The 23016-nt window shown below is 53.1% G+C and overlaps 1 protein-coding gene across 1 annotated transcript; it reads left to right on the top strand.

Moving 5' to 3' along the window:
- On the top strand, positions 1052 to 5333 carry MSX1 (msh homeobox 1). The gene is made up of 2 exons (XM_018049722.1): positions 1052 to 1754; positions 4151 to 5333. Exons 1-2 carry the CDS (start codon positions 1286 to 1288, stop codon positions 4591 to 4593), a joined length of 912 nt encoding a protein of 303 aa, XP_017905211.1. The 5' UTR covers positions 1052 to 1285; the 3' UTR covers positions 4594 to 5333.

Here is a 23016-nt window from a genome sequence, read left to right as displayed (position 1 = left end):
GTGGAGGATCCATCCCTGGAAGTGTCCTCATTTCTTCGCCCTCTCTCGCAAATGTACCCCCACACCTCCCTAACCCCTCAAGATCAGATCCAGAGATGGAGAATTATCATTGTTTCTGCGGACACGCGATCGAGGTCACATTAAGGCCAGGTCAGTGTTTTGGGGTCGTTTCTGTTGGTTTTATATTCAGTAACTTCTTTATCAAAATGACCGGCTCCTTCCCGTAGCCGGTAGCCAGTGTAGGTGTTGTAATCACACCCCACCCCCGCCCCTAAAGCTCACAGCGAGAAACTCGATTATGCATTCCAGATAACATAATGCATTCTTATTCTTAACATCCGTAGCACCACGCGAAAGTGGCTTCTTAGGCAAACTTCAGTCCAGCACTTCGAAGACAAAGGCCCACTTTTATGCAGAGGTAAAGTTTTGAAGATTGAAACAGAAGAAAATGAAGGTGTTTACAGAATAAATTAATGTTATGTCTTTCTACTATAATAAATAAGCCTGCAGGGTTTTTTTTTTTAAACTATAAAGACAATATACAAGAAATGACTTCAACTCCAACTATCGTGGTAAAGAGGGAAACCATCCTCCACTATCCACTAGGGAGAAACACACACAAGCAACTGACACAAGAGAAAGGTAAGGGGGAGGTAGGGAGAGAAACAGGAAAGGAATAGAGGAAAAAAAGGGAGAAGTTGGAAAGAAGGGAGATGAGGGAAAGGGAAGAAGGGGGTAGAGCAGAAGAGAAGCGTAGAGCACAAGGGGAAATCCCCCAGGAACACAGAAAAATAAGAGACCCAGGGGGACCCACACAGCGACAGGCGGCACGGGCCGTAGCTCGGAGGAAAGTTTTTCCGGCGCCCACTCCCCTCCTCTGCCCTCCTGGGGCCCGGGCCCGGCCCCACGCGCCCCGAGGCCCAGCGCGCCTCGGGGCAAGTCCGCCCGAGCGGGGCCCAATGGGTCGCGCCGGACCCTCCCCCTCGCGCGCTGATTGGCCGCCGCCGCGCTGGCCTCGCCTTATTAACAAGTTCTCTGGGGAGCGGCGGCCCGACCCGGAGCCGGCTGGTGAGCCCGAGAACTCCGCCTGCGCGGCGGCGCCAGCGGATAACCAGGCCCGGAGCGCCGGAGCTGGCCTTCTGGGGAGGGGCGGGAGGCGCGCGCGATAGAGCCCGCCCGACCCGGGCCCCGGACGCTCCCAGAGGCCGACCGCGCTCCCAGCACGCCCGAAGCTCATGCCCGGCGGCTGGCCCGAGCTGCGGCTGGAGGGGGGGGCCGGCTCTGCATGGCCCCGGCTGCTGACATGACTTCTTTGCCACTCGGTGTCAAAGTGGAGGACTCCGCCTTCGGCAAGCCGGCGGGGGGCGGCGGGGGCCAGACCCCCAGCACCACTGCGGCCACGGCGGCCGCCATGGGCGCAGACGAGGAGGGGGCCAAGCCCAAAGTGTCCCCTTCGCTCCTGCCCTTCAGCGTGGAAGCGCTCATGGCCGATCACAGGAAGCCCGGGGCGAAGGACAGCGTCCTGGCGGCCTCCGAGGGCGCACAGGCGGCGGGCGGCTCCGCGCAGCCTCTAGGTGCCCGGCCCGGGTCGTTGGGCGCCCCGGATGCGCCGTCCTCGCCGCGGCCGCTCGGCCATTTCTCGGTGGGAGGACTCCTCAAACTGCCAGAAGATGCGCTGGTCAAAGCCGAGAGCCCCGAGAAACCCGAGAGGACCCCGTGGATGCAGAATCCCCGCTTCTCCCCGCCCCCGGCCAGTGAGTAGCCAGAACCCAGGCTGCGGGGGAGGGGGCCGGCGGGGGTGTGGGACCCGAGGGCGCCAGGCCGCGCTCCGGCGCCTGTTTGTCTCCGGCGTCTGCGTACCTGCGGCCGGGTACCTGGAGCCGGTGCTGCAGATGGGTAGTCGAGGAGCACGGGGCGAGGGGGCGTCGACCCCTCTCCCCACTCCCACCCAGAAGAGGGTTCGAGGCCTGGCCCAGGTCCAGCTCTCGGGCCACCTTCTCGGGCTCCTCGCCTTGTCCAGGCGACGCTGCGGGTAGGAGTTCACTTGTAGGACACTAGTGTCTGGGCACCTTCTCCTCGGGCCCCCACCAAACGACCCCAGGAGTCTCGGCTGGCTTCTCTGTTAGACCCTAAGCCCTGTTACTTCGCCGTTACCCCAACGGGTGGGTTCGAAGAGTGCGGGACATCTTTACAGAGCAGAGTTTCACTTTCTCATCGTAGAAGCCTAGTGCGCCCCCCTCCCCTTCTCCACATCCACCCACCAGAGTATTTCTTTGCCCACTGTGTTTCCGAAGCTCTCGCAAAATTCCCCCCTCCCCCGCCCCCTTCGTGTTTCAGGTAGATACTTGGTGCTCAAGGTGGATGGATCATTTAGGGGGAGGAGGCGAAGCGCTCAGGTTCCAGTGGAGGGGGCGGGGCACCGTCAATTAGTGGGAGGCGCCCCCTCCAACATGATCCGGAGCTCCCAAATGTCTCGGGCTGGGTGGTGGAAGCGGACTCCAGCCGCCAAAGGCCCCTTCGGGGTCGTTCCGAGGCCTTGCGGCCCCCGGGGCTTCTCTGCCCAGCGAACTCACTCGGAGATATTTCAGGAGCACGGGAAATTCCCAAGTTTTCCTCGTTTCCTCCGATTATTTGGTGCGGCATAATAGCAACCCGAATTCAATGGCGTGATGCTGAGGAATGATTTTTATCGGGGGATTAAACGTCTTTGAAAGGCCAGCCCCTCCCTGGGCCTAATGGCCGGAGAAGGTGGCCTAGCGCTGGGCTGTTAACTACCGAAGGGTGTGACGTTTCCCTCGGCGCCCGCCCCTCGGGTGGCCCGGCGGAAAGCGAGTCGGGGGCCAACTGCTTCCCGGACTCTCAATGGTCTCGACCAGGGAAGAAGGGGGGATGTTAACACCAGTTTTCATTTGACTCACATCCTGGTGACCTGAGAGCCCAGAGGATTTTTTTTTTTTTTAGCATTCCAAAAAGAAAATTGCATAATTAGGCAAAACCCGCCTGGTGAAAACATTCTCTAGATTTGAATTCATTTCTCCCCCAGTGAAGCTGCTGCGTAGGCAAAGCGTCCCTTCCAGGACTTACGAATTCTTTTCAGGCCTGGGTCCTGACCCAAAGTCTGGGTGATCTCTGTTGTCCTGGGAATAATTGTGTTCCACGTTTTTAAGCAGGCGGCAGCTGCTGGGTGTGGCAGGCGTTGACTCGGCCAGCCGACCCTGTCCCGGGCTGCACGAGCCCTCTGCCAAGGTGTTAACTCACCGCCCATCCTTGAGGGTATATTTTGAAGCCATAAGTAAAAAGGCAGCTGGGCACCAGCAGCGTTGATCCCTGTGGACTGGAGCACTGGTCGAGGAGAAGCCACTGCATTCTGCCCTTAACATGCATGCATATGAGCGAGACCAGAGGCCAAGGAGCTGGGCGTGGAACAGGCCTAGAACACAACTGAAACAATCAAAAGAAGCACCATTAAAAGCAAGTCCCAGACTGTGGCACATTTTTATATTTGAGATTCGGCCATGGTGTGACATTCGTGACATCCAGCGTTGCTCCACCTCTGGTCATCGAGGCCAGAGCTTAGAATAGTCACTAAGTCCTGCCCGACTCTTTGAGACCCCATGGACCGCACTGTTATAAGTGAAAGAGTGTGGGACTGGGAGATCTGGGTTTTCAGCCACAGAACGGCCTATCCCCAGGCGCTGAGCACTTGGTGGGCACAGATGACAAATGTTTAGCTAATGCCTAAAATTAAATATGATCTCGGGTGCAGGCCTCTTTCTGCGCATTTCATCCTCCTGTTAATATCCACCCATCCCAACGTGAGTGGTGGTGGGAGGAGGCCTTCCTAAGCAGCCACTTAGATTTAAGGGTTGTTTGCCTCTTCCCAGTTATATTGGGCTTTGAACACGGCTGAGCTTTACCTGGAAGCTTCGTTTCCTCATTTGCAAAAGGTAGGCAAGAACGTCTACCCTGTGGGCCGGCGGTGGGAGCTGGAGAAGACATTTTCCAAGTGCCTCTCCAGGAGGGCGCCTGGCGCCGAGGTGCTCGACGCAAATGAATAGCGCGGGCGTTGTTACTGATGATTATTCCCACTTCGGGGCGGATGGCGCGCCACTTTCTTAACCCTCTGCATTTCTCTCTCTCGGCCCCTCAGGGCGGCTGAGCCCTCCGGCCTGCACCCTGCGCAAGCACAAGACCAACCGCAAGCCGCGGACGCCCTTCACCACCGCCCAGCTGCTGGCGCTGGAGCGCAAGTTCCGCCAGAAGCAGTACCTGTCCATCGCCGAGCGCGCCGAGTTCTCCAGCTCGCTCAGCCTCACCGAGACGCAGGTGAAGATCTGGTTTCAGAACCGCCGCGCCAAGGCCAAGAGACTGCAGGAGGCCGAGCTGGAGAAGCTGAAGATGGCCGCTAAACCCATGTTGCCCCCCGCAGCCTTCGGCCTCTCCTTCCCACTCGGAGGCCCTGCCGCCGTAGCAGCCGCCGCGGGCGCTTCGCTCTACGGGGCCTCTGGCCCTTTCCAGCGCGCTGCGCTGCCGGTGGCGCCCGTGGGACTCTACACAGCCCACGTCGGCTACAGCATGTACCACCTGACATAGAAGGCCCAGGGTTGCCTACCTAGGGTGCCAGCCGATCCCTCCAGCAAGCAGCAGGAGCCTTCCCACGAAGTGCTCCCCTGTTCAGCACCACCTGGCACCTTCTCTTTAACCCCCGCACTGCTCTGGTTTGTCCTCTGTTGCTACTGGAGTTCACTCTCTGAAGCCTGATTCCCTCCCCCAAAGTGGCTGGGAGGGTTCCATGACACTCTTCTAGAAGCTAGATCTATCCCTTCGAGTTACAGATGGGGGAACAGAGGCCAGAGAGGTTTCCAAAGGTATCCACAGTCCCCAGCAGAGTTAGTGGTTGGACCAGATCTAGAGGCCATGCCTCCTGTCCTAACACCTGGCAGGAAAAAGCACAGAGAAAATTCACGTTTGAAGATTTTGGAAATGAGAACAGTTGGGGAGAAAGAGAACTGCAGGAGAGGCAGATCCTGGGTCTTGCCACCGGAAAACTTTAAAAGAACTTCAACAGTAAAACATTTGCTTTTTTGGGGGTGGGGGGGGAGTGATACACAGATGCGTGACAAAGGTAGGTTGAAGGGACCTCTCTCTTACCAGTACCAGAAAGAAACTGTAAAATAAAAATTAAAAACTTCTGTTTCTATTTAACAGTACATTTGGGTGGCTCTCAAGATTCCCTTTGGAAGGGACTGTTGTAATATACTGTATATTTGAAATTTTATTATCATTTATATTATAGCTATATTTGTTAAATAAATTAATTTTAAGCTACAAGATATTATCTCCTCATTCGTTTAGTCTTTTAATTTTGCTCCTTGCCATCTCTTCATATGTACGGTTGCTTTTCAGTTTGGTAGTAGTTTGGTGCCAGCAACTTTTCAAAGGTGACAACAATATTCAGGGACGGAGGGGGGGGCCTTTTTGAACACACAGGACAGATCTGCCTTAGCAAAGTCAAGTGGAGAATTGAAGCAATTACCTTGGATAATTAGGCTCAATTTTCCAATTCACTTTAAGCTGAAATCGACACTTGTTCAGGTGACCCATAACCGACTCTTTTCTTTTTTCTCCCCTTTTAACCCGTCTATGAAAACAAAGAGAATCACCCAAATGGTTTGATGACTGCAGACAGCTAATCCAGACAATTCCCACCCCCGCAAACCTGTTTTTCCCACAGGAGGCCAGGTGGGGGATGGAGAGGCATCGCTTTCCTTCTCTTAAATCACCCCGCCGCTGTCGCCAGTGTAGACGCGGTTTGAGGAACTAATTTTGAGGCTGCCAGAATGTGAGTGCCTTCCCTATTGCGACCCCTTTAAAGACTGCTGAAAACGCAGGGCAACCATACACTAAGCGCCGTGGGGTGTCCTTCGCATGAGCCTTGCCTACAAACTGGTTTTTCTTATATATAGTAGGTTATATTCAGGCTACCAGGAGAATATATTTGAACAAGCGCCAAGTTTAGCCTTCCGGGGGCAATTTTGCTAGCATGTTGAAGGCAGAAAAGGATCTCTAGTAAATAAAGCCTACTATGTTCCAGGAGCTGCTCTGTTCTCCTTCGAGTTTGGGGCCCTGACTTAATTCTCCCCAGATCAGGACTCCCCACTCACCTCCACCTCTGTCGGGCTGTGGGGGCGTCTCCAAGTTCCATGACAGGGCAGCCCCGGGCAGCCTTCGCGAGGAGGAAGCCAGGAGACCAAGGGCTGTCAGAACCCGAAGTACCTGACGTTGCACGCGGGGAGGGTAGACGTCTCTGCAGATAAGAGACCGGCTATGATGTGGGGAGGAAACCTGGGACACACTACGCCGGCTTCTAGCCCCAGGGGGAGGTTGGCCTCGGAATTCCAAGAGAGCTCGGGGTGGTTCGCACGCACCCGGGGCGGGCTCTCAGCTGGTGCCGGCGAGTTCCGAGGTACCCTGCGTCTTGGATCTTTCGATCTACGTAGCTCTGACAAAGGCTGTGTCCCGCGGCTGGGGCTACAGTCTGAACTTGTCACCACTCCCTTCCCTAAGAAAAGAAAGTTCCAATGATCAGGCAGTGGGCGTGGGGGTGGGGGGTGGTCCCTGGCCTCCGGGCTTACAAGTATGGCCCGAATTGGTCCTCTTCATGCCCAAGAGAGGGTAGTGATATCTAAAAATGTCTCAGACTCCGGCGCCCACGCGGCCCCCTAAAAGCTCTTAGGTACATCACTATTTCTTGCAGACACGGGAAAAATGTTTACCCCCCGCATAAACTCAGCATCCCGAGTGACCTCGCGCGGGACACCCGGGCTTCCACACATCTGAGTTTCTTTCTGAAACTCCCCCGGCCACTCTCCTATATTGGGGGTTTGTACTGAACTTGAAGTCAGAGAAACCCATTGGTTGATGCCAGCTGCCTGACTCTGCGTAGGGAAGATCACCCTATTCCTCAGTTTCCTCATCTGCAAAATGGGCCTGGGAATCCTTCCCTTGCCCCCGGGATTTTGGGGACGTGCCAATAAGCCCCTGCGCGGGAGGGCGCCCCGGTTATGCCGAGCAGATCTGAATCTTCTCAGCTCACGGTGCGTCGGCCACGCCGGAATGTTTTCCACGCGTGTGGGAGAGAGGAATGGCAGGGCGGGATCGGGTGTCTCCCGCGGCCGGAGCTCACCGGCCTCCTGGCTCCTCGAAACTTGGCAATTTAGGGTCGAGGCAAACTTAGAGCTACATAATTGCAGTAATGAGCAACGGCTCGAGCTCGGCAGACGCGCAGAGGCTCCAGCCTGGCGGTAGCTGCAGGCGAGGCGGGCGCGCCCCCTTCCCCCACTCAGAGCCTCTGCTTGTTTGGAACCGACCGCCGCCCTGCGACCCCCGCCCGCGCCCGCCTGCGCGCGCGCCCCAGCCCTGCTGCGGGCCTTGGGTCTCTGTTTCCTTTCTCTCCTATGTACCCTGTTCCCCCCATTTTTGTCTTCTATCGTTCAGCCCCTTCTTTGCACCGCTTTTTGTTTCTGGATTTCCTCCCTCCATAGGGAGTGCACACATAAGGTGCTCAATAAATGGTTGCTGGATCAGGAGGGTGCTCTGCTCTGGGGTGAGGACCTGAGACAGATTCAGCCGGGTCCGGCGGGAATTCGAGGCGAGGCGGGGTCACTGCCTCCTGTCCAGCCCAGCCCTTGGAACGCAGTTGCTTGTTTATCTAGTGAGGACGGAGTGGGCTGGGGTTCCCGCATCCGGTCCTCTATGGATCAATTTCCTTCCCCGGCAGGAAACTTGGGATCAATCACAATGGAGTCGGCACCTACCTCGTTTAGAGGTTGTGATGGAGGAGGAGCCAGCGCTTAACGCAGCCTACTGTGTGCTGAAGTTCCGGAGCGCACCACCTTCCCCACGCTTCCCAACAAATTTAGATTTTTTGCTTTTTAAAACAAGGATCCAGAGAGGTTACGCGGTTTTCCCAAGGTCACACAGCCAATAAAGGGGAGAACAGGGATTCCGAACACAGATTCCACTCGGGGATCCACGCTTTTCCGGTACTGCCCGGCTCCCTTTCGTTGAGGGTCCCACAGTGCCGGGCCAGCAATTTGGGTCTGGGAAAACCCGCCCCTCAGAACTCGGGCCCTAGCTCTCCGAATTTAACTCCTAGCCCTGACCCTTGGGGATCAGGAGGGACGCCTCACCTGCCCTGCACAATGTCTGTGAAGGCGTTTTCGTTTTGTTGGGGAGGAGACATAAGTCTCGGTCAGCAAAAACTCCGCTCCTGACCGCTCTGGCGAGACCAAAGCCCGCGGCGTGGAAGCCAGCGAACTGAGATTACGGGGCGGCAGGAGACCTGGGACGCTCCTAGCTCTGGCTGCAGGCCGGCGGGGCCTGGGCGGTCAGGGACTCTGCCGGGCTGGAGACGGGCTGGAGAGCGCGCGCTAAGAGCGCTTGGTGCGAGGGTTCCCTTCGCTCTCTGACCCGCGTCCGAAGGCCCAGCTAGCGCAGGAGACTCAGTGAAGACATTTACGAAGCACGAGGCCGGAGCCTTGAGTGCGAGTCCTACAGCCCATGAGGCTGGTCCGGGCCGCGCACCGACCACTGCCCCTGAGTGACCCCCGGCGCGGAGGAGAGGCCGACCCGGCCCCGTCTGGCGCCCCGCCTGGAGCCCTCGGGGGCGCAGTGGGAAGCAGCAAGGAGAGGCCGCGGCCGCCTTTCAACTTGGCGGCTGGCGCCGGCCTGGCCGAGCCCCCGGGGCCGTGCTGCCTCCCCGGCTCCGTCCCCGCCCCTCTCAGCCGCTCACACCGCGGCCGGGCCGGGACACTTCCCCAGCCCGCCGCTGGCCGCCCGGGGAAACACCTTAGCCTTCCCTCCGTCCCTGGTCCATCCTCCAGGGCACCCGGGCGTGCTCCCCACTCCAGACTCTGGGATTTCTTGCCGCTTCACTCAGCTCCCACGGTCGCACCCCTGCTCCACGCCTTCGGCGACCCTCTCATCAGCCCGGCCGCCCTCCTCCGCAGCGCCCTCCCGCGGCCCCGGGGCCCCACAGCCCTTGCTCTGGCAGCGCTGGTTGGTGCCTGACGCCGGGCCAGGCGCCCTCGGCGATAGACAGCGCCTGCGCGCGCGCGCGCACGCGCGCAAGCATACGCGCAAACACACATTCAGACACACAGCACAGCACACATCTAACACACACAGAACTGACCCATGCAAGACATGTTACAACGAACGCTGACACCCAACACACATCAGATCAACCTTCATCACACACACAGACAACTCGCACAAGTCCCCAACCAGTCACACCCAGCACACGGACCCACACAGTCAACAGATACATACACCCAAACAGGACTTCCCAAACACATGCGGTGCAACACCCACAATCAACCCACGCAGACACCCAACCACGCAAAAGAACAGACTCTGCACACTGTGTGCACACAAAACCAACACACATACTCAACGGAGCACACACAGCACGCAGCCAACACCCAGAGTCCCAGCGAAGAGCCCCAGCACTTCGAAGCCACCCTCGAACGTCCCTGCAGGAGTTCTGTCACTTTGCCCCGGTGACTCTGATATTTATAACGTAAAGGCGGCAGGGGAGACCCACTGATAGACACTGACTGGGGGAAGATAAACTCTGAGAAATGAGGTACTGAGGGACGTCCAGCCCACAGAAAGAGACTTCAGGCAGAGGGAAGGCACTAGGAGACTGGCCCACGGGGCGGGGGTGGGGGGCTCCACAGGGGAAGGACATACACAGCTCTGAGCACAGCGGGTGAGAACCGGGTGGGGGAGATCGGCTGCGTGAAGGACAAGGTGGGGGGCAATGTCCGGCACGCGTGCGCCCAGTCAGTTCCAGTAGGCGAGAGGTTCTCCCCGAGGCAAAGGGAGGCCAAGGGAGCACCGGGAACTCCCAGGAATCCCGTGGTGACTCCAGCTCTTCTTCCTCCTCCCGGGGGCTCCTCCTCCGGAACCCCTCCCGCAACCCTCCTTCTCCCAAACCCGCTTTCAGCCTCCACAGGGGCTCCCTGGAATCAGACCCCACGCCCTGCTTGTGCTCAGCAGAATCTAGGCTCAAGATCTGAAATATCCATTCAGATGCCGCCCCCCTTCCTGTCCCCAAGCGAGAAGGTGGTGCTTCTAGAAGCAGCAGCCAGTTTACCGCTGGCGTCAGACCATCTGGTCTTAGGAATCCCGGTTTTGGTACTTCTTAGCTGTGTGAACTTGGGCTAATTTCTTAACCTCTCTGAACCTGACTTTCCGAAAATAGAAAGTGCGGAATGCGGCAACAATCTCTTTGAAATATTTTTGGTATAAAATGAAAGCAGAGATGCTGGGCACTGCCGGCAGTTACCCTTGATTGTGAGTACTTAAAAGAGAGGTGTGTGTTTGTGTGTGTGTGTGTGTGTGTGTACACACTTTCCTAGAGCCTCCAAGAGTCGGGGCTGACGACTCAGACATGGGGGGCTGAAATCTTAGATTATGCTTTTCTGGATGATGAATTCTAGCAAATTAATGCCCCTCTTGGAACCTACAGAATCAGCCCCTAAAGCCTGCCTGTCAGCACCTAGAGCATCGCAGCGGAGTGCCATATCGACCTGTTTTTGCGGGGAGTAAAAGCGAATTCAACGGCCTGCTCTTAATTCGGGGAGCCTGGATGGACAGAAGGATCGCCACGACCAGAGACTCCGGGTAGGTCAGGGCAGTCCAGCCCCGCAGCGGCCCCCTTTGCTGCCCATTTTACAGACCAAGAAACTACAGCTCCTGGCGGGCGCCGAACGGTGGCTGGATCGCAGTTCGCTGCAGTGGGGCCGCACCCACGGGAAGCAGGTTTCACAGACGGACGGGACTGTGGTCCTGCTGGAGTTCCCCGCGCTTAGCGCGGAGGCACTGTGCGTGTGCGCGCGCGAGGCGCTGCAGGCTTCACGTGCCGCGTTGTTTACCCGGAGCGAGGCGGGTTGGGTTTGGGCAGGTGGGGCGCGACCTCAAAGCCTCCTCTGCGCGGGGCGCTTCCCTACCTCCCCAGCAGGGCACCATCCGGACTCCCAGGCGGTGAAGACTGAACTCTCCGTTTGGGGATGCTATTTGAAAAAGATACCTACTTTCCTCTCTGATGACCCCTCCCCTGTTTCTATTTCCCAGTGGCAGTTGGGGCTCTTCCACCAAAGAAGCGTCCAGTGGCAAGCCCACACCTACTGGAAAAAAATATTTGGGGCACTTCAGAGGGACTCCCCTCTCAGATTCTCCGAGCCTCAGGCTCCATGTCTGCTAAATGGGCACAACAGTGACTCCGTGGAACTCTGGAAAGAGTGAAAGGAAAAGCGCTCCTCCCAGGTCTGTTGGTCTTATCATATCACCTGCGCTCCCAAGCTGGAGATGGAAAATAACCGCAGACCTGTCCTTCCTGAGATAACTGAAACTAACACATATGGAGCCCTTGCATGTATAAGGGCCATTCCAAGCGCTGTGTGTGGATCATACCAAGGAATCCCCACTATGGGACAGCACATGGTTCTGGTAGCCCCATTTCACAGACAAGGAAACTGAAGCCTAGAGTGAGTGACTCCGGTAGAAGCCCAGAGATGGTGAGAGCTGAGCAGAGCTGCTGTAGGAGGCAGGCTTTTGCTGGGCGCTGTCACCTGCCTTTTCGCTTCTCTGAGCCTCAGTTTTCTCGTCCCCAGAACGGAGTCACGGCCAGACTGATGCAGAGGAAGCTGGGGTGACTTGAACTGGGACGTGTCTGGAGGACATGCGTCTGCCCATGTCTGGCTGTCTGGTCTTGCTGGTAGCCTCCTCCGATGCTTTGGCCGCCAATTGAAAGACATGCCTGCTTGGATTCCTCAAGGGCTAGGAGGGTGGTCCTAAGGTGTTGAGGAAGGAGTGAGTCTGAAGCAGCAGGAGTGTCCTTTTTGCTCAGTGTGGTGCTCTTCCCCTTGGATGGTGATGGGAAGGATAGAAGATACTGAACCCCCTGTGGATCCAGAAAGTGAAAGTCGCTCAGTTGTGTCTGACTCTTGGAGACCCCATGGTCTATACAGTCCATGGAATTCTCCAGGCCAGAATACTGGAGTGGGTAGCCTTTCCCTTCTCCAGGGGATCTTCCCAACCCAGGGATCGAACTCAGGTCTCCAGCATTGCAGGCGGATTCTTTACCAGCTGAGCCACAAGGGAAGCCCAAGAATTCTGGAGTGGGTAGCCTATCCCTTCTCCAGCAAATCTTCCCCACCCAGGAATAGAACCGAGGTCTCCTGTATTGCAGGCAGATTCTTTCCCAACTGACCTATTAGGGAAGACTTGAGGGCCCGGAATTAATCCTTAAATCCTCTCCCCGAGACACAGGCACTCTTATTAAGCCTTATTACAGGTGAGGAAAACAAGTCACAAAGGGATACAGTGACTTGCCAAAGGTCACACAGGGGCCTAAGACCAGATAGATCAGTGTCTTCCACCAACCCCCCCCCACCTCCAGCATGAATGAAGAAACTCATCCAAATGCCAACAAAGCCACCAGGAAGCGCTGGCACCTAGGCCAGAGCACTTGGCAGAACCACCCCTAGGACCGCAGTCAAGACTGACCAGTGGCCTTGCTCTAGATTCTTGGCCCCCCCCCCCCCCCCGCCCCAAGTCCATGTTGGATTTGGAGAACCCGTTCTGGACATCGCCTTAGAGATGGGATGTTTTCACCAATGGAGTTATGTCCTCACTGACAGATGAGAAAATGGAGGCTTGAAGGGGTCCTGCTATTTGGCAAAGGCCATAGGCAGAAAGTGTGGGTCTGGTGTAACTTCACTGATTCACTCAGTGATGGAACAAGGCAGACCCATAACAAACAAATATCAACTGCAGTTAGAGATGAAGGCCTGGAAGGGAGACGATGACAGGGCGGTGATGAGGAGTGTGATGGAAGCAGTCAAGGTGGGCCTCTTTGTGGAGGCCACCTGTGAGTTAAAACCCAAAAGGTGAGAGGAGCTGGAATTCAAAGAGGAGCCAAGAGAAGAATCTCCTGTGAAGAGGGGCAGCCAAGTGCAAAGGCCCTGAGGCTGGGCGGAGGCCGGAAGTGGCCTCCAGGGTCTCCTTTGCATTTTCAGAAGCTCGGAGAGACAAAGTTGAACCAGGAAGGTGGAAGAGGAGGGACCGCCCTCCCAGTTAGAGGGAACATGACGGTGGCTTGTATCAGGGTAACCCTGAAGAGATGCTTTTTCCTTGGCACCCTTCATTCTCTTCTGTGCCTCCGCCGCCCGCCCCGCCTCCCACCCCCCACATTCAGAGAGGGTTTCTGGAGGAGCTTCACAACCTGGCAGGTAGTGAGGTAAGCCCCAGGCCCCACTGTAGTTTCCTTCCCTCGCGAGCTTATTCAGATATGAGCCTCCGAGCCTCCCCCCAGCTCCCACCCTGAAGTCTCCAGAACCGCGGGCGACCTTAGGAGCCAGCTGGGCCTCAGCTGTGAGGCAGAGTCCGCCCCCACCCTCCGCCCTGACACCCCCTAAGGCTACCGCGGCTCACAGCTCCGTTGGCTCCCTCCTCCCTCTGGCACCCGGCCTGGCTCCTGGAGGCCCAGCTGTGAGCCAGTTGTGAGACCCAGCCCCCGGCGTGCCCTCCCCGCTCTCCGGAGCTCAGCCTTTCTCGGGGCCTGCCCCAATTCATTCCGCAGCTTAGCAAACTGAGGTCTGGATGCCAGCGAAGGCAGGGGATTGCCTGGTATTGCACCAGCATGGGTGCGCAGACTCTGAGATCAACGACCGCCCTGCGCAATCCCATTTAATCCTCACAAGAGCCGAGGACATACATAGGATTATTATTGCACACAATAATAATTCTGAAGCTGAAACTCCAATACTTTGGCCACTGGATGGGAAGAACTGACTCATCTGAAAAGACCCTGATGCTGGGAAAGAGTGAAGGCAGGAGGAGAAGGGGATGACAGAGGATGAGATGGTTGGATGGCATCACTGACTCAATGGACATGAGTTTGAGTAAACACAGGGAGTTGGTGATGGACTGGGAGGCCTGGCGTGCTGCAGTCCATGGGGTCGCAAAGAGTCGGACACGACTGAGCGACTGAACTGAACTGATTGCACAGAAAAGCACACTGCTGTCCAGAGAAGTGACTGTACTTGCCCAAGGCCACATGGCCAGACCAGATTCCAACCTGGAAGTCAAGCCAGGAGCTCAGGGTGCAAAATTTGGGGAAACACCCACTCTCGGGGTTGTGTGAGTGCTGGGTGGGTGCCTGGAAGGAAGGGACTATGTGCCCAAAGAGTGAAGAAGCTCCCCCCTCAATTAGCTCATTATTGAGGCACCTCTGCTCCCTTGGAGTTATTAACAAAAGGGGACCTTCAGCTCCCTGAGCCCCTCCTTTCACTTTATTCATGCTTCAAGTCTTGCACCAAGTACATCTGTTAACATCTTTCCTCCTGTGAGTGGAGGGCAGGCTATGGTTTGGTAGGTTTTTTTTCCGGCCAGTGCTCAGTAGGGCTAAGGGTAGAAAAGCAAGCGCCAGCCATAGCCCCTAAAGGAGTGCTTACTCTGCCAGACTCTGCCAGGTGCCTAACACATGTTATTTCATTTCATCCACCCCAGGACCTTTAAAGAAAAGATTATCTTTTACTCCTTTTCCCAGAAGGGTCAGCTGTGGTCTGCACATGTCAGGTGACCTGTCCAAGATCACAAAGCAGCTTCTGGGTGAACCCTCGGGAACCTAGACACTTGACTGGAATACCCAGTTTTTCCTCCACTTTGGGGCGGGACTGGGGGAAGTGGTTTCCAAGGAGACAACGAAAGATAGGAGAGATGGGGGCTGAGCTGGAAACTTCAAGGTCCAGGGAGGCGCTTGGCAAATCTTCCTGAACTCTCTTAAAGTGCCTATCAGTTAATATCTAAGGCCCCTTCAGGTTAAATCAAGCTGCTCAGAGTCCAGGGTTGAAGCAACGGATCTGAGGCCAAGTCAGTGGACCCCAACGCCAGGAGTCCATTGACCCGGCCTCTCAGATCCGTGGCTGCAGGGGCCATTCTGATTTCATCTTCCTCATGCTGGACTGGCTTCATGGGCTTCATGGGCCTGTGACAAGTGCCATCACACAGGGCAGTCTCAGAAGGGTCCCAAGCTGGGGGTGTAAGGCTGACATCTCCCCTCTCAAAGTCCTTAGTAATTTTATCATTGTGCTTACATTTCTTAAGTGATGTTTTATGAGCTGGCGGCTTGGACTTGCCTCCGGCTGCCTCCCAGCAATAGTTTCTAGCTGCCTGATTCCCCTCCTCTTTGGTGACCAGGACCCACCCAGCCTCCCCCTCTGTCCCTGCCCAGTGACTACTGCTGCCCACCATCTGGCAGGGGCCTGGGTGCCCGGGTTGGGGAGAGGCAGGCCCCAGGGCATCTAAAGGTGGGGCACGTGTTCAGCGGGCAACTTGGGGGGGGGCGAGCCTCTTGTCCACCTGGATCTGGGACCCAGAGCATCCCAGCAGAGATTGCAACACCCTTGGGAATTGCCCATTTGTCTCAAGAAGGAGGAGAAGGTGCCTGACTGATTCAACCTCCCCATCGCTGGTTAGGCCTGGTGGCTGGCAGAAGGGGGAGCTGAACAGCTGGCAGCTGGTGGGCTGTGCACTTGCAGCCAAGTCACCATGTGGTGTCCCCGGGACACCTGCCATTGTCCTTGTGAGCGCAAGGGAATGATCCTGTATAGGCAACCAAAAGGGCAAGAGTGAGACCACAGAGAGGGGCAGACACTTTCTACATGAACCCCTTTAAGTTTTCATTTTGCCCTGGACCCCGCAGTCTGTGCAGCCAGTTCTTGCCGCGTGTACCAGGTTGCTGCTGCTGTTGTTCAGTTGCTCAGCTGTGTCCGATTCTTTGCGGCCACATGAACAGCAGCGCGCCAGGTTTGCCTGTCCTTCACCATCTCCCAGAGTTTGCTCAAACTCATGTCCCTTGAAGTCGGTGATAATATCCAACCATCTCATCCTTCGCCACTGTCTTCTCCTTTTGCCTTTAATCTTTCCCAGCATCAGGGTCTTTTCCAATGAATGTACCAGGTAGCCTGTGGGTATTTCTTCCTGGAGGTTTAGTACCGCTGACCCGGCCAGCAAAGTTGCATGGCCCCAGGGGTTTGGGCAGAGGTAAGTGCTACCTCTCAGCTAATAAGCAAGTCTTCATAAAATAGGATGGCCCCTGCTTCCCCAGGAGTCCCAGATTTATGAGGACGTGCCCTTGGGAACACACCAGCAGGACCTGCTGTTCGATTCAGGGGTGGTGTGTCTGCGGTGGGGGTTCTAGAAAGTTTTAGGCTCAGAATCAGAGAGCTAGCTGGGTGGGTAGACAGCCAGCCGTGGGTGCGGGTCCTCATGGGCCATGTGAGGAAACTGAGGCTTGGAGAGAGTCGGTGACAGTCTGGGGGTCCCACTGGGAGGAGGCGCAGAGGGAGGTCAGGCGCTCAGGTTATCTGGTCCAGCCTAAGTCCAAAGCAAACATCTCTGCTGTTCCTCTGTCTTTGGTGAGTTTTGCTATGATGGTTTCTAAGACCCTTGATCTTGCTGTTTGACCCATCCTGTCCAGTTCGCCATAGCATCTGTGGGAGAGATCTTTAAAAGACTGAAATTTGATCATATTATTCCTCAGCTCTAAACACATCAGTGGCTTCCCATCTCATTCACAGCGAAGTACAGGGTCATAATACCAGGCCAGGAGGCCTATATGATCTCCATCCTCCACTTGCCACCCACCGAACCCCGTCCGCACTCCCTGGGATTTTCCCAGTTGCTCAGGCCATGGTGATTCCTCTGACTTTCTGGGAGTCTCTCAAGCATAGCACGCATGCCCCTGCCCCAGGATCTTTGCACTTGCTGTTGCCCTTTGCCTGCAGTGCTTTTCCCTGGGTATTTGTCTACCTGCATGCTCGCTCTCTCTCTCTCTCTCAGGTTTCTGCTCCAATGTCTCAGAGACGACTTTCTACCCCTCACTACCCCCCCCTTGTCTAAATTTCATTGCTGGGACTTCCCTGGCGGTACAGTGTGTAAGAATCCACCTGCCAATGCAGGGGGATGTGGGTTCGATCCCTGGTCCAGAAAAATTCCACATGCTGCAGAGCAACTAAGCCCAGGTGCCCGCACTCCAGGGCCCACCAGCTGCAGCTACTGAAACCTGTGTACCTAGAGCCTGTGCTCCCCAAGAGAATCCACCACAATGAGAAGCCCGTGCACAGCAACCAAGAGCAGCCCCTGCTCCCTGCAGTCAAAGTCCACGCACAGCCACCAAGACCCAGTGCCACCAAAAATTTAAAGTAAATGAAACTGCTGTTGTCACTGCATGGTCACTCCTAAACTTGCTCTGTTTATGTTCATATAAATCACTGCCTGACAGCAGAGCATGTGTTTACGTGTTTTTTTTCTGTCTCTCCCACACTTGACTCTCAGCACCTCAAGGCAATGACTGTGCTCCAGCACCTGGAACAGTGCTCAGTGCATAGTAGGACTTGGTGGTGGTGGTTTAGTCACTGTCGTGTCTGACTCTTTGCGACCCCATGGACAGTAGTCGGCTAGGCTCCCCTGTCCATGGGATTCTCCAGGTAAGAATACTGGAGTGGGTTGCCATTTCATTCTCCAGGCTCCTCCCAACCCAGGAATGGAACCCGGGTCTCCTGCATTGCAGGCAGATTCTTTACCAACTGAGCTATGAGGGAAGCTCTAATAGTTATTAATTAAATGAAAACTTATCATCTCATACACAGAAAGAGCCTTGAGAGGTTCTGTGGGCAGCTGTAGGTCCTGCAGGTCTGGGGGTGCAGCTGGCTGGCACACTGGGCCCATGAGCACTGAGCTCAGCAGCTCTTAGCCTCGGTTCACACCGCTGCTCATTTCTCAGAGGAGAACCTGGGCGACCTAAGTGACCAGGAGGCCGGCAGATGGGTGCTGAGAAGTCAACAGCCTCCAATCCAACAGCCCTGGGAACTCGGACTCAGAGGAAAAATGGTAAAGGAGGAGAAGGCCATCATGTCCATGCAAGCCTGCCAGCTCTCATATCCTGCCACGTCCCTGTCCAGAGTGAATGCAGGACATCTTGAGGTTCAAAGGCGCGACGGGCTGGGTGTGCATGTGGAGCTGATACTGATGGAGTTAAGTGAGTGCCGTTCTTGGAACCAGGAAGCTTGGGTTCAAGTACTGGCCTCTCACTAACTGGCTGTGTGATCTTGGGCATGTTTGTTCACCTCTCCAGTTAACAGTTTTTCCATCTGTGTAATGGGTGTCATAATTCCTACCGCCTGGGACTAGTATGAGGGTTAAATGAGTCAATGTATGTGACATGCTTGGAATAGTGACAGGGACTTAGCAAGGCCTCAAAAGTCACTGCTATTACTAATTTCCTGGGACTCAGAATCCAGAAAGCGTGAGGCTTGGATCCTGTCCCCCCGACTCCTGCCCAAGCATCAGCCAGGGTAAAAGAGAAATGAGAAAAGCAGAAATTCTGGGGGTAAAAGCACACAGATATGTCTCCCAGCTCCACTCTCCTCTCAGAGAAAGAAAGTGAAAGTCACTTGGTCATGTCCGACTCTTTGTGACCCCATGGACTAAACCATCCATGGAATTCTCCAGGACAGAATATTGGAGTGGGTAGCCTTTCCCTTTTCCAGGGGATCTTCCCACCCCAGGGATCAAGACCAGGTCTCCCACAATGCAGGCGGATTCTTTACCAGCTGAGCCACAAGGGAAGCTCAAGAATACAGGAGTAGGTAGCCTATCCCTTCTCCAGGGGATCTTCCTGACCCAGCAATCGAACCGGGGTCTCCTGCATTGCACAAGCAGATTCTTTACCAACTGGGCTATAAGCCCTTCCTCTTATAGACTCTCAACCCAAATCAGCAAGGCTGACAAAGCAGGATTTATAACTCTCTTTTGCCAAACGAGGAGACCAAGGCCCAGAAAGGTTGGAATATTTGCCTAAGGTTGCACAGGAGAAAATGGACTAGAATTAGCCCGGATGTTTGGATTCCTGGACCTGTGGTCTGTTTCCATTGTATTTGTACACTGCACTGCTTTTCCTTGGACCTGCTTTCTGCATTGCAACTGGCTGTCTTTCTTTTCCAGGACTTGGATGAGCTGGAGCCTGAAGACATAATAGCGAATTGGACCCCATTTTACCACAGATCCCAGGCCAGGGCACGGCCACTGAATGCTGAGGCTCTCTGAGAAACTCTTGCCCTCAATCTGTGATGTCTGTGAGATCATTTTTGACAAAGATTTCCCAGAAGTTCTTAAAAGTACAGGTGAATGTAGGAAATTCTGCCAGGATGAAATTAAGATAAGGGTTATTTAAGTCCTTAGCATTTGGGTACTTTCCTGTATGTGGTTGAGGGAAAGAAAGAATGATTTTTGTTTGCTGAGGGCCAACTCGGTCCCTTATTCCTGTTGTTTAATATGATGGCATGGGCATTCTGACCCAGTTGTTCAGGAAATACTGGAACCCAGAGTGGGTAAGTCAGTTGCTCAAGATCACACAGCTAATGAGCCTGTATCTGGAATTCAAATTAAGTTCAAATGCCTATGTCCGTTCAGTCTGCCCACACTTGCTTTAAGTGCCTTTTAAATACAATGATAAGTTCTGAAAGCACTCTGGACATGGTTGCAAAAATGCAAAATAATAAAAACACTTCGAAGAAGAAGAAAGAACGTTAGAGAAAAAAAGCAAATAGCAAACAAATAAACTCCAAACTCTCTCTGGGTGTTGATGGTTTTCACTGGAGATGATAAAGAACTTCAAAATCACTCGTTGGACTTGTTAATAGCAGTCTGGTAAGAGAATGCTAATGAAATGTTATTAGTTTTTTTTCTTGTTAAAATCTCATTTCAAATAATTTGGTTCGTCATCCACTTTTTATGAGGAACAAAAACAAATGTTTTCCAAAGCTTCAAACCAAAATCTCTGCGTGGGTTTCTTGTTTTGAGCCAAATATTTGGTGTCTTTTCCCAGCTGGGAATTCCCTTCTCCAGTCTCTCTGCTGTTCCAAGTCCTACATGTCTTGCTGGTCCAAGTTTTGTCTCCCCCGTCCTTAGATACTAGCCCCGTCCCCAAAGAGAGTCAGAGTTCTGGGTTCAAATCCCAGATCCATTTTTTTACCCACTAAAAAAATTAGTTTTTGTTTTAATATAAGCAATACTTTAAAGACTTTCCCACTGGGAGAGAAAAAATGATGCAAAGAGTATAGAGCATATTTCCAATATTCTCCCCAGAGATGGTAGGGTTTTAAAAGCTATTTTTAGAGAGAAGTAAATTTATATAGTTTTTTACAGTGAAATGATTTTTAAAAGACTTATAATGAAAGAGAGCAGCCTGCATCCTGCCCACCTCAATTCTTCCAGCTAGATGCAACCGTTTCCAACACTTAGATATTCCTTTTGGTGTTTTCTTTCCTCTTTCTTAGTAATATCTCTACATTGATAATTCTTGATTTTTTTTTTCTGTATCCAACATTATCAGTGGACTTTATATTACCAAGATAAAAATTAGCTCTTATACTAGTTCCCCCAGTTACCCTCTCACTGGTCTAATTAGAATTCCTTTTCTATTAAATCAATATTATTTAGTATTCAGTTCAGTTCAGTTATTTAGTATTATGACTATGTAAATTGTGTTCACAATCACCCCCATATAATATGCTAACATTAACTAAGTTTCTGTTCTGTATAACTTTTTCTTCTTCCAGGAGTTGATCATTGCCTTTAAGTTTTATATAATTTCCTGTGTGTCTGTTGCTAATTCATCTCCTCACTTTTTCAGAAATGGAAATTATCCAGGGCCAATTCACAGGTACCAGATACCATACTAATCTCTCAGATTCATTTTTCCCAGGTGAAGTAATTTTCCTGGAGAGTATTACCCTCTTGCCACTGGTATTACCCTCACGCTGCAGCACAGCTGGCAGCCTTGAATGTCTCTTCCATATCACCGGGGACATTTCATTTGCCTCTCTCTTGGGTTGGACCCCTGTTTTCTGAGTTTCATCCCCCACCTCTTTTTTTTGCTTAGTTTATTTCCTGTGTTGGTAGAGATCTCTTTCAGTAGCTTTCTGAGCCAGGGTTCATGAGAGGTAAGTTTTTCAAAATTTTGCATGACTGAGATTGTCTTCATTTCATGCTCACATTTCAAAGATAGTTGACATGAGTGTATATTTGCTCCTGCAACCTTGGAACCATTTCTCTGTGGTCTTATCACCTCCAGCTGCTGATAGTCTGATGTCATTCTGATTCTTATCTTATCTCTGTGGGCATTCGGGACCCTTCTCTTATTTTTGTTGCTTGGGAATGTCATCATCATGTAGCTTGGTGCGGTTCTTTTTTTATTCTTTGTGTTGAGCCCCAGGTAAGTCATTTTAGTCTGGAAACCCATGGTATTAGGTTGCAAGAAACTACCCTGAATTGTTAATCTGATCGGTTCTCTTTCAGAATTCCTATTATGTCCTATCGCTTGGTTGTTAGGCTGCTTAGACTGAAACTGTAACATTTTAAAAATCTTTTTTTGATCTTTTCTCACCTATGTCCTACAGTGCTTTTCTAGGAGATTCTGTCTATTTTATCTTTCATTCTTTTCCTTGATATTTTTGTTCCTACTGTTATGCTTGTAATATTTAAGAGCTCTTCTATGTTCTCTGAATGTTCCCTTTTTATAGCATCTTATTATGTTCTTATTTCATAGACACAGTATTTTCTCTGAGGCTTTGAATTATATTTTAAAAGTTTTCTTCTGCTTACTTCATTGTCTCTCTTTTTCTCCAAGTTCTTCTTTCCCGTTTAGAGGTGTTTCCCAAATGGATGATCTTTGCACCCCCCAAAAAAATGATGCTGCACAAAAAAGTTGCCCACAGGCTCTGTGGGCATGGGCTGGTCTTGTGGACAGGTGGGCTACCTGATGGGGCAGGAAGGCAATGCGTGCTCTGTCATGTCCGACTCTTTGTAACCCTTGAGACTATAGCCCACTTGGCTCCTCTGTTTGTGTGTGGGGTTTTTCAAGCAAGAATATTTGAGCAGGTTGCCATTTCCTCCTCCAGCAGATCTTCCTGACCCAGGGATTGAACTCACGTCTCCTGTGTCTCCTGCCTTGCAGGCAGATTCTTTACCACTGAGCCACTGGGGAAGCCTCTAGTAAGTAAGGCAGTGATCCCAGCCCAAATGGCAGTTTCTGTGAGCCTTTCCCCTTAATCTCTCCCCGGAGAGATTCCCATCAGCTTCTGCCCTGGTAAGGGTATCGAGGGTAGAATCTGGCCAGTAGATTCCTGAGAGCTGAGGAGAGAAAGACACCATGAGATCTTCCCATTATAAGTACAGAATGTTTCCTCATGCCGTGTTCAGCCCAGGTCCAGGCTGCCTCCTTCAGAGGTATCTAGTATCTTGGAGGCCAGAGCCTATCTGGGTCCATTTCTCCAGAGAAGGAAGCTCCAGGGGTTCACTAGAACAGGCGATGAGTGTGCATCTTGACGTACACGAGGGAGAACTTTCCATCAGTCCCCCTCTGCTTCTACTCGTCTCTCGCCCAGTCTCTAGACACACCCGGGCCTCTAATTCCAAGGTCTTATCCTCTGGTTCTGGGCATGACCCACCTCACCTATAGACTCTCTCCTGTAAGACTTGGATTTCACTTGAGCTGGCTCTGCTAGGCTGCATACCACTTGCCTGTTTGTTCACCTTTTCCCAAACCTTACAGACATCTCTTGATTCCTGCACTCTTTGTCCTCACAGATGAATGCCTTTTAAAAATTCCTTTCCTGTCATTGTAGTGGCCTGTTAGAGGAAGTGTAAATAAATGTGTTTGTATGGAAACAAAAATTTTTGAGACATTTATGTAATAATAAATCCACTGATGATAATGAAAACAATAGTAATAACAACTATTGTCCATCACTTAAATTGATCCAGTACTTTGTAGCCACCACCTCATAATGACCCAAGAGGTAAGGACTGTTTTTGTCCCCATATCACAGAAGAGGAAAGGGGTCCTCTGCCAGCCAGGTAACTTGCCCAGAGCCAGTGTTG

Source organism: Capra hircus, chromosome 6 (genome assembly GCF_001704415.2).
Source record: "Capra hircus breed San Clemente chromosome 6, ASM170441v1, whole genome shotgun sequence".
In the NCBI taxonomy this organism is placed as follows: domain Eukaryota; kingdom Metazoa; phylum Chordata; class Mammalia; order Artiodactyla; family Bovidae; genus Capra; species Capra hircus.
Note: the sequence above shows the minus strand (reverse complement) of the source record. Positions and strands in the feature narration are given on the sequence as shown.

Excerpts from the sequence above, each read along its gene's own strand:
- MSX1 (XM_018049722.1), top strand. The coding sequence starts at position 1,286 with ATGGCCCCGGCTGCTGACATGACTTCTTTGCCACTCGGTGTCAAAGTG. Across the intron at positions 1,755-4,150 it reads CTTCTCCCCGCCCCCGGCCA|GGCGGCTGAGCCCTCCGGCC; the intron begins GTGAGTAGCCAG and ends TCGGCCCCTCAG.